Raw genomic sequence first — 11322 nt, 5'->3', positions numbered from 1 at the left:
TGGCGGCGGCGGCGGAGGCGGAGGGAGCCGGGAAGCCGGCATCCTTTTTGTCCCTGGAGCCGCAGCTGCAGCGCGCGGTCCGAAAGAAAGTGCGGCGCGTCCGCAAGAACCGGGTGACCGAGGTGAGTGGGGCTACGGGAATGGGCGAGCCGACCCGACCCGCTTTGTTCGGCGCTGACGCGGCCGTTGTGCCCCGCAGGAGGAGCTGACGCCGGGCGTCGTGTACGTGGGGCACCTCCCGCGCGGGCTGGGCGAGCCGCAGCTCCGGCAGTACTTCGAGCAGTTCGGCACCGTGCGGCGGTTGCGGCTCTCCAGGAGCAAGAAGGTACGTAGAGCCTGGCGGGCCCGCGACGCCTCCCGGCCCTCAGCACCGCGTGGGGAACTCGGCTGCGATTTCCTGAGCGGACGGCGGGAGGCTCCCCGCCACTCGTCGTGTCTGAGAAACGAGGGCTTGAAGTTGAACTCGAGGGTGAAGACGTAGGGCTGGCGGTATCAGAACCACCACTGGCGGTCACGGCGGCTGTTAATAGGGCCCGTTGTTCCCCACCTAGATGTAGATTTGTGAGAAGGGTGAGCGGAGTGCACTGATTCACGGTAAAACCTGAAATGTCCCAGGAAGGGCTGTGCTGTCTCACTTGTGGCTTTGTGTTTCTGAATTGACCGTCGTGGTCTAGCATTGCTGTATGAATAGCAACAGGAAGGTGAGCGTACACTGCTGAGCGGTTTGTTTCATGCACAGGTGTATACTTAGGAATTCTGTCTGACCAACGTGGGACTAAATCTGGTGCTTTTTGAGAACTCACTGAGCTGTGTGAAAATGTGCATTATATGCAGCTGAAAATGTGCATTAACTCTGGAAGCACAAAACATTTAAATTCAGTTCTTCAGTTACCAAAGCAGTACTTCAGGTCTCTCTGCTGTTGCTTGCAGACAGGAGGGAGCAAAGGTTATGCCTTCATCGAGTTCGAGTGTGACGATGTGGCCAAGATTGTTGCAGACACAATGAACAATTACCTCTTTTCTGAAAGACTGCTCAAGTGTGAGTATGGACCAAAGTGCACGTTCTGTAACGTGCAGAGCAAATCCGTGTACGCTTGTGTTATTTTTCGGGGAGCTTTATGAAGAATCTTGTTTCCTTAATGGTTTTCTTTGTCCCCAAGGGATTTTCCTCTGTGTTGATCACATAGCACAGTCTCAGGGAGAGGTGAGGTCGCTGCAGAGCCCGTTCCTTTAATGCAGATTTTTTTTTTTTCATTTAAACTGTTGTAGCTGTGTCGTTAGGAGTTCTTTTGGTTAAAAGGTTAATGAAATTAGCAAGCTTCTCAGGTGTCTTTCTTAAAGGAATGTGTGCCAGATAGCTGCATCAGTTCTGAAAGTTGGGTCTCTCCGAGTGCTCTTTTGTTCCATTCTTCCACTCCCTTTCTACTCGAATTCAGTTACTTTCTGCCTTCTGCACTCCTACAATGCTGTAACAGCGCTTGCTACGGCTGTGGGTAACGTTACAATGGGACCCAACTGGTGTTGGTGAGAAGAGCAGCTTTGCTATCACCTGCTGTCGTATGCCTGTGGTACAGGTCAGTTCATGCCTCCTGAAAGGGTCCACGCGAACCTCTTCAAAAACAGCGACCGGATGTTTCAGAAGCCCTCTCAGCCAGCAGTGAAGCGCTACAATAAGGTCCGTTCCCTCGTTGAGAAGGCGAAGATGGCGAAGCGGCTGCTGCGGAAGGAGAACTGCTTGCGGAAGAGGTTGGCCGAAAAGGGGATCAAGTACAGCTTCCCTGGATTTGTAAGTCTGGGGTGGTTTTGATGAGGTTTTGATTTGTAGGTCACAGAAGAGCAACAGGGGCTTTTCCTAAGCTCCGGACTGTGTGTAATTTGGGTGATTCCTGTAGCAAAACTTTTGTAGTTAAAAAGCAAAAAATACCTATAGACTGGTAGGTAAGAGTTTACATCTTCACATGGGAAATTTGTAATGACTCACCTCATCCGTTTTGCTTCCTAGGCTGCACAGGGCCTTCCTGTGAAGAGGAAGAAAGTTAAAACATCAAAGGCCAAACAGAACGTTTCTTTGACCAGCCAGGTAAGATCAAACAGTGCTGGTGCTGCCCAGCACCCCAACCGTCCACCCTGAGACAGATGGTTCAAGTCTGCAGCTGGTTTCTTTCTGCTGATTTCAGTGCCTGCAAACTGGGCATTGTTTTCTTCTGGGAGGTGTGTGAGGCAAAAGAGGGTCCTTTGAGGTGGATAAACACATTGGAATGGAAGACAGCAGTTGAATTTCCTCAGTTCTTTATCCTGTTGGGGTAATTAGCAGCAAAAGCTTCTGCTTATGCATTATTATTAGCAGTTTGCCATCTCCCTTGTGCTCTCCAGGCACGATTTTCCAGTATTTCAAAAGTTAATACCAGCTAAAACTAGCAGGATAAAAGGAAGCATCAGGTCATCAGCACTGAGATGTGGGACACCAACAGTCAAAATCTTTAAAGTATCAACATTTTTGTTTTATTACTGTTTTTTTTTTAAATTTTACTTAATTTTTCTTACTTTTCATAGTTGGGATAGGGCTGTGTTTAGAAAGACAGGAAAACTCAATTGTGAGAAATGATTGAAATGATAAGACTGTAATGTTTCTGCTCTGCTGTGGGCTTGGACATGGTGTTTTTATCTGCCATTTGCTAATAACTTAGGTGTGTTTTTTTTCTAACTTTTTCTATCTTAGAATTTTAGTGCTTTGAGTCAGGAAATAAAAAGTTTAGAAAACCAACATTCATAATGGCATACTGGAAAACATTAATTTAGGTTTGCATTTCACATCTGCTCTTCTGGAGATGATACTTCTAGTCTGAAGAAGTACTGCCTGAAGGCAGTTATAAAAACAAAATGGTTTCTCTAAGACGTGGAAGTTGTGAAGGAAGGCTGCACTGAGGTGCCTTGTGGTACCACGGAGGTAGTGACAACTTTGTCTGGCAGATGCTTTGCAATGAATGATCTCTTTTTTGATTTTTTTTTTTTTTGTATCTCTCAGGATCCTACTCCAGTCTGTACGCCTACAGTGCTTGAGCGCCGGAAAGCTCAGCAAGCGGATGATGACACAGATGACAATGAAATAATGATCAAACTGCCCCCTCCAAGTGTTAAGAAAGCTGTGCAGAGACCAAAGAAACAGCCAAGGAAAAAAACAACCTGAAGAAACAAAAGTAGGCTTAAAATTCTGACAGCCATAGCCGTGTTTTTCCTCTTTCTCAACTCAAAATGAGGTGGAGCTTCTGTTGCCCTGTCTCAGTTTTTTCTGACCAGACTGTTTGTCTTTCATGGGCAGGGAAAATATTCACAAATAGTTCCCCTCCTGTTAGCTGTTGTGGAGCTGTATCTTCACTGCCTGTGAAGATTTTCTTGACTTTGCACTCATGAGTGCCTACAGTCATGCCAGAACCTTGTTATTCTGTAATTTGTCTCTAGCACACACAGATTTGAAAGGAAATGTTAGGCTGTCCTTGCTGAGCCTGCTGATGGCATCTGTATTTTATACTTATTAATGATGACTTAAAATACAATTTTTAACTGTTCTTAGTTGCGTTGGCTTTGGTAGTGCTTCTGTTTAACTGAAAGTCTGTGCTGTATGTGAATTCTCACACAAATAGAAGGGGAGAGGGTTTTTTTTTTCCTCAAGAAAGACATTCCTTGAATTTCATCTTGTTGGTGATCAGTCAGGTTTTCCCAGAGCTGTCTTGGGCAGAAACAGGACACCATGCTGCCCCAGCAAGCTTTCAGTCCTGCTTTCAGCAATGCTGGGAGCGTCACCCTTTGCCACAATGTGGAGTGGCCAGAGGATTTGAAAAGGGTTCAGGAAGGTGAGAAGAGATGGAGGTAGATGTGATTATAATGACATTCTCTCTGTGACTCAAATCACTTTCCTTTGCTGTTGGGGAACTGCTGGGGAAGCCACTTGGGCGAGTTTGTCTTTGTATCAAACACTCATCACCTTAGGCACGCAATGGAGTTCCACTGACAGCCTGATGATCACCATCAGCCACTGTTGGCTGTTTTTTTTGGGGTTGGGCACATCTGCTTATTGATGTGAAACAGGCAGTGTTTACACCTCAGACCTGTAGAACCTGTAGTTAAGGTTTGGAGTGTGCTTTGAGACTAATTAATGTAACCACCATGGTTGGCAGAAATACCAGCGCACTTTGAGCGTGTTAGGGACAGATAAGCAGCACAGGAAAGGGTTACTACAAGACTTCATACAACAGAGCGCAACAGAAGAGAAATAAAATGTATCTGCCCAGAATGAACAGTTTTCTTTTAAAATGCATATTTTGAACTTTGTGTTGTGGAAGTCGAGATGGCTGTTAGCAGTGTGATGCACTCTGTGTGGAGCCAGGTCCCTTGAATGCAGCCCGACACAGGAGGGCAGCACTGCAGCTGTGTGGGACGCACCGCTCTGGCAAGCAGTGTAAGTTCTGGGAATTGTCCTCCCACGTTTACATAGAAACTGATCTAGCCCAAGCAGTTTGGAGTGACCTGCATTGGTGTGCCTGATGCACCTTTAAGATGACTTAAGAATACAGGAGAAATCTGAATTTAAGATACAGGATGAATCTTAAATACTAAAATATTTAAATCTTAAATCTTAAAATAAATATAAATATTCCTATTCCTTTGGTGCCGCCACCATTAATACTACTTCTGCCAAGGCTCTTCAGTTAAAGCTGCTCTTAAGACAGTGTAACTTATACAGTATAGTTTCATTTTCATTGAGGTCTTAGTAACTCCTTCCTATGTGTCCCACTCCCTGCCCAGCCTTTTAAGCTTGTGCTGCTTTCTTTCTCTTCTGCTGCTCCTCCAAGTGCCAGGTCTTCTGCCCATGCCTGGAAGCCTCTGTGTGCTTGCTGCTTTTTCCCTGCTGGACCCTGTGGCTTCTTTTCATGCTGCCTGTCATGCTTGCCTGGTTGCATGAGCTTCCAGAGCATTACTGGCATGCTTCTGTGGATCTCTTGGAAAGGTTTGTGTATCTGAACGAGATCCCTGGTTTCTGCTTTCTTCATATTTGTGTGGCAGTATGAGTCTTGATAGGAAGAAGACATTCCTGAAAACTTTGTTTATAATAAGATCTGCTTCCTGCTGTAATTTTCCTTTCTTATTGGTTTTTGAATTGAGATTGACTTAGATGGTGACTCTGAAAATAAGGAAACAAAAATCTGTGCCGCTTGAGTAACAGTCACTAAGCAGGGAGCTCTCAGCAGAAGGGTAAGTTTTCTTGGTGACAGTTTCTGTTTTTAGGCAGCCTGAGTTATTAATATACTGCTGTCCTGGGAGATGCGCATAAGCAGAAATTCAGACACCTGATACTTGCCAAACATATTTTCCATAGCAGATGAACAGACGTGCTGTGTCATGAGTTATGCCTCAGTCCATGCACTGATCTTCATTTTTCAGCTCTCCAGTCGTTGGTTCATTCTTGCACAAACTAAAACTCCTGGATTTAGGGCAGGCTGTGCACTGTTCTTACAGCGACGCAAGGTGTGCTGGGGATTTTGTTTTCAAGGCACAGCTTGCAAGCTCTCTGCCTTTCTGTAATGAGAAACTTTCTGGAGTTGGTACCTAGTACCATTTTCAAGCTTTAGAAATACAGATGCTTTTTAGCAAAGCCTGCTCATTTACACTCATTAAGCTTCCTCTGCTTCGCAGGAAGGGGAATGCAGCTTTGGACTACACAGTGTTCCTCAGTACATGAAATGTTGGAAGTAAAAGAGGAAAGAAAGGCAGAGTTAGCTGAAAAATAGAGGGAAGATAGAAATGATGAAGGCAGTCTGGAGAAAAAGGTGTGTCTCAACTTGGCAGTGTTAGACTGCTAGAAATTGAAGAAACTAAATGGAATTGTTTTTATCACCTGTTAGATGGGGGATAGGGTCCCCAGGTCTCACAGTGCACGAGCAGTGTGCTAGGAATGGATGGTCTGGATGGCAGTGCCTGCCTGTGAGCCCCAAGCTAGGAGAGCAGGCTGGGCAAGTGACTGGTTCTTGCCAATAATAACTAGCCTGTTGGCTTGCTTGCCTGGCTTTTAAATGTCTGCAGCCCCAAGGAACAAGGTTAAAACCAGTTTGCAAATGGTTCATAGCGCAAGGGAAGAGTCGTGGCTCTGAGAAGAGGCATCCTGCTCTCCATGTAAAGTACCAACAGGGGTGGGGGGCTCTGGCAACTTCTCCCTCTCCAGCTGTCTGTGCTGAGCTGTTTGGTCTGTGTTTTGCCTGTGTGATGCAGGAATCTGGGCAGGGCTGTTTGTGCCGTGTGCTGTGCAAATCCCTGATCTGGGCAAGGTATTGCAGGGAGGGTAACAGAAGCATGTGGGATGTAGTCGCTGTGTTCCAGGAGCACCTACAGGTCCTTCTCTCACACCAGTCCAATAAGTCATTCAAACACATCCTGTTCGGATTACAGTTTCCAGCCTAACCCCACGAAACATCCAACTCCAGGCACTGATGGTCTGCACCATTTTGGCTGAGGATGCATGGAGACCACTCTAAACTGCTTGGAATGGAGAAGGTGGGAATGTGGTGAGAAGGATCCTGTGCCACGATTCTGCCTGACATTGCTGACCCAGGCATGTCCCTCCTGCCCGAGGGCAGCAGCTGTCAGAGCCCAGGAAGCGGTTTGCTGCAGCAGTGAGAACTGCTGAAGTGAGACATTTTCTCCTGTGTGGGGATGGTGAAGCCTCTCACTGCTTCACACCCAGCATTAATTAAGCACGTGTCAGGGACAGAGCTGCTTAGCTGTCCTGGGAGCCGTGGATTACTTACAGAGCTGAGTTCCTGTGGCCAGTAGCTATGTGGATCTCGTATGCTGGGAAAGGATATGCTATGAGGGGGTTCCTGCACAGCTCTTGGCTCTAATCAGAGAGGAAAATGCTGGTTTATGGTTTTCTTCAACCCTTGGGCTGCTTTACTGCAAACAGTTCCATTGTGTGCAGATTCACATTAAAGCTCCAGTGTACTGAATAATGCAGAGGTGAAAATGGGATGTGCAGCAGAAAATAGCTTTGTAAGAGATGGGGAAGAGTAAGAAAACAAACACTTGTGTCTGTCATTTGAGGGAGGCAACCAGTGAAGCAGATAGGGAGCAGGAGCTGTGGAGCACCATCCAGATGTGCAAAGCTGGATATCAGCACAGCATCTGCTCGCTGGGGCCTCGGCAGTATCTCAGAGGCATGGGTGAAAAACTAAACGTTTTTCAGTGAGTCAGGAATGCTCTGTTCCTTTCTTTGCATTTTTCTGGTGCCGGCTGAGATGAGGGCTTGGTGAGCAGGTACTGACTTGGTGCTCAGACTGCTCTGCAGTTGGATGCCTGTTCCCCTGGCTTGTGTGTGGTTCTGTTTCTTTAAAATGGGCAGTGCCTCTGTCATGGTGCTGTTGTCAACACGCCCTGCAGAAGGCAGCAGCACCAGGGGGAGTGAGCGTGGTCTGTACCAGGACAGCAGCAGCACAGCTGCTTTGCTGATGGCAGGGTTTGGATTTCTGTTAGGAGAGCTGGAAGAAACCCAGTATGACTCCAGATGCCAGGCTGAGCCTGCAGGATGGGCAGAGGAAATGTAAAACAAAGCTATAAAGCATTTCTCTCAGGTTTCCTATGTAAAGCGTGATGTTCTGTGGTTTATTAATTGGGTGATGTTTCAAGGGTACTCTATTGAATTGTTTCCTGAAAGCAAAGGATCCAAGTTTGCAGTTGCTGGAGCTGCAGGGCTCTGACTGGGCAGGAGGGAGCTGCGCAAATGAAAAGTGCTCAGTTTAAAGGCAGTACACACACTCCTAAGGCAAACCTTATCCTCTGGTGTAATGTCAGTGCAGTCACGTCAGATGAATTGCAGCCCTTGTTTTGGTCCTGAACTCCTGGCTCATCTTTTTTTTCACTGGTTTGTAATTTTACAAGATGAAATCCTGCTGTGTCAATACACGATAGACATTCAATCCATTGGTTGTTAAGGGCCATTTGCAGTCGGTGATTGGAGAGTCAGTTCTGAGCAGGCTGCTGGTATGTGTGTGCTGTGCTGTTGTTCAATGTCAGCCCTCCTACTGAATTTTATAACGGCATCCATTAATTTCAGTAGAAATCTGCATTTGGGGTGAAGGGTGAGCTAATCTTTAGAAAGCATCTTAATCCACTTACTTAGCTTCTTGCAAAGCTCAGCGTTTTTCCCTTGTCAAGAGCAAGCTGCATTCCTAACCTTGATATGTCACTTTCCAGTTGGTTTAATATTTGGGTGAGGATAAAAAGGAAATGTTTTTCAAAGATTAAAGAGATCCATGCTGGTAAGGTACGTGCGTGTGTGATGTGCATGTATGAAACAGGAGATGTGAGCATAATTATAAGTGTTTGGATGGTGGAAAAAAAAGTAAAATGAAAACAGCAGATGATGAAACAGAACAAGAACAGGAAGGGAAAAATCCATCTGAATGTGTAAATGGGATGTTATGACGGAAGAGGAAATGGGGCTGAAATGTTGTTGAATGTCAATTTAAATGTAAGACAAAAATAGAATGCCTGTTAGTTTGACCTGCAAATGTCTTTTCCCAGAGGCCTGAGGGCTGCCAGGAGGAGCAGGGGCACACGTACATGGCAACACAACCATGAGACCCACTGCCTATGGCTGTAGCGAGACACCATTCGCCTCCCAGGCCGCTGCATTCAGTCCATCTCAGGTCAGAAAGGGTTGGAAGCACCAGCTTTCCAGTAGCCAGCACCCAGTTTTTGGGGGGTTTCAGCTTGAGTTACAAAACAAAAAAGCACCACAATTAACACTGCCTTGATGTTGTGGCCAGGTGACCATCGTCTGCCTCCAGGGGCTGCAGGAGGCCCAGGAGATGTGTGCATGGCTTGTGGGATCTCATTGCCAATGGGAAATCTTGAATCAAACTCAATTCACACTGTGTGGGGGTGACCTTTATGTGGGATCTTTCTCCCTGGGTGGCCAAATTACTGTGAGCTTGTAGGCACACACAGACATGCCCACATGCACACTGTTAGCCTCGAAGCCATTTGCTCACTTCCCTTTAATCAAAGTCTACTGTTACCAGATTTTGCTTTCTGTTTGGTGACTGAAGCACGGCTTCATGTGCCTTTGCATGGGAGCTAAGTGGGTCAGCGTGCTGTTTTGTTAGTGGCAGCTCTCACGTGGAAAGAGCCTGATGCAGAACGCTAAGGCTTGGCAGGAAAGCACCAATTAAAGGTAGCATATTGTCTGAGCTGAAAGTGCTCAAATCTGTGCTATGACAAATCAGAGCTATGACAACTATCGTGCAAGGGAAAGAATGAGGAATTAATACATTTGTAGCTGATCCAGGCTAGGTAGTGTTTTCTCTGTTTCAAGTGTTCTGTCACGGTACAAGTAAGGAATTGTTCCCTGTTTCAGAGGCAAGGAGTAGAGAAGGTGAGTTGCCCAGGGATGTTGCTAGAGCAGATCGACACACTCAGAAGCTTGGTCAGCACTCTGCATTAGTCTTTGCTATTCATCTTTGTGCCAGGAGCAGTGCTGCCTTTTCCTTAGCACAGCATGGGGTGTGTTCAGGCAAACAGTGCGTGAGATGTTATTGCCAGGGTTAGGGCAAAGGGAAGGATCCAGAGTTACAATAATCGGGCAAAGTTGTGCCATCCCTTATCTATGCAAGCAGTGGAGCTGTGACAGCACATAAAAGAAAGGTGGCTTTCCAAGTCTGCATGAGTGTATGCTCAACTCTAGGAAGACAACCCAGGGCCAGCCAGGCTTTGGCTCCAGTCCTGTGCTCTCATGGGCAGCAAAGTATCCTCATGTTACTTGTAAATGAACGTTTCACCTTGGAGTGCTCAGCCCTCAGATTCCTGTGCAGACATTGTGCAAAAGAGCCCTAAAGGAAAAGGGAGGAGCAGGTTGTTCAGGTACAGTGAGTTGTTTCTACTGTGGATGCCCCATCCCTGGAGATGCTCAAGGCCATGCTGAATGGACTCTGGGCAGCCTGATCTGATGGGTGGCAACCAGCCCATGACAGAAGATTGGAACTGGGTAGGCTTTAAGGTCCCTTCCAAATCAACCATTCTGTGATTCTATTAAATAAGAGCCCCTCTCCCTCCCAGCTCTTCCTTCTGCTTCCCACTCGTTCTGTTTCACTGATGTGTTTTGTTTGTTTGAAAGAGCACTGATTTTAAATACAAGCCACTTTATTATATATCCATATATATTATATATCTATATATAAAAAAAAACCCTTTTTGACTTTGCCCCTACTTCCAGCATTCCGGGCCCTAAATGCAGAAATCTCTAAGCTTATGTTTCACCTTCCAAATGGATTGTGTGTGTATCTATCTATCTATCTATATATATGTAGTTTGCACATATCTCCTTAGGACAAAATAGAACTCTTCTCAGCAAGCAGGAAGTGGTGCATTTTGCAGGTGGTTGAGAAAAATCTGTGCTGCTTTGTTGGGAACAGCATAATCTCAGGAGGTGGATATTGCTACCTTTGTGCAGCGCTAGTCCTGTCTGTGCAGGAGATCCAGGTGTGAGATGCATAAATAAATGCAGATCTTTCAGAAATGAGAGCATAGTAAAAGCAAGTACCTTTATTTAGGTACATTTGTTACAAAGGTAATACTGCCTGCTGGTAAACCACTAGCTGAAGCCCTTGTCAAGCACTCGCATGTACTGTTCATAGCTCCTCTGGATGAAACATTGCTGTTTCCTTCACTTACAGTCCTTTTTGCACCCCTGGATGAATGCTCAAGGACTGACAGGAAAAGCATGGCCTTATCTAACAATAACTTTGGAGACATTTTTTTGAGATACTGGTTTAGATCTGATTCTGTCAGGAAAATTCAATCTCTTTCCTTTTGGAGGAATGTGCTCTCATGATGGGTTTTTGTTCTGATTTGCTGTCAGCAATGGACACGTGGGTCTTCCATAGATAATACTAGAACAAATCCAATTGATGACAACGTGGAAGCTGACATTCTGCCAGCCTGAAGGGAGGGCAGGTGGAACTCGGGCACGGTGGGAGCCCTGCAGCGGCCGTGGATAGGCTCTCACATACGCACGGCTCAGGGCCGCTGGGAGCCGCGGGGCCGGCAGAGACACGGCACCGATCTGTGGGAAACGTGGTCTGACGGAGCCGAGCCAGCGCTACCTGCGCCTCAGCCACGTACCGAGAGCCGGCCCTGCGGTCAGCGGGCTGCGCGGACGGGCGTGTGAGCCACGGGAGCTGAGGAGAAGAAACCGTTTTTCCTCACAGACGGAGAACCGCTCGCCGCTGTCCCCGGCACGGCAGCGAGTCGCTCAGACTGCGCGGAGCTCGCGGC

At 46.8% G+C, this 11322-nt stretch overlaps 1 protein-coding gene across 1 annotated transcript; it reads left to right on the top strand.

The window, feature by feature from the left end:
- The first annotated feature begins 7 nt into the window (after positions 1-7).
- On the top strand, positions 8-3570 carry NIFK (nucleolar protein interacting with the FHA domain of MKI67). The gene is made up of 6 exons (XM_019617246.2): positions 8-122; positions 200-325; positions 931-1039; positions 1575-1786; positions 2003-2080; positions 3026-3570. Exons 3-6 carry the CDS (start codon positions 1003-1005, stop codon positions 3185-3187), a joined length of 489 nt encoding a protein of 162 aa, XP_019472791.1. The 5' UTR covers positions 8-122; positions 200-325; positions 931-1002; the 3' UTR covers positions 3188-3570.
- The last annotated feature ends 7752 nt before the right edge of the window (positions 3571-11322 follow it).

This window comes from Meleagris gallopavo, chromosome 7 (genome assembly GCF_000146605.3).
Source record: "Meleagris gallopavo isolate NT-WF06-2002-E0010 breed Aviagen turkey brand Nicholas breeding stock chromosome 7, Turkey_5.1, whole genome shotgun sequence".
In the NCBI taxonomy this organism is placed as follows: Eukaryota; Metazoa; Chordata; class Aves; order Galliformes; family Phasianidae; genus Meleagris; species Meleagris gallopavo.
Note: the sequence above shows the minus strand (reverse complement) of the source record. Positions and strands in the feature narration are given on the sequence as shown.

Excerpts from the sequence above, each read along its gene's own strand:
- NIFK (XM_019617246.2), top strand. The coding sequence starts at position 1,003 with ATGAACAATTACCTCTTTTCTGAAAGACTGCTCAAGT. Across the intron at positions 1,787-2,002 it reads AGTACAGCTTCCCTGGATTT|GCTGCACAGGGCCTTCCTGT; the intron begins GTAAGTCTGGGG and ends TTTGCTTCCTAG. Across the intron at positions 2,081-3,025 it reads ACGTTTCTTTGACCAGCCAG|GATCCTACTCCAGTCTGTAC; the intron begins GTAAGATCAAAC and ends TGTATCTCTCAG.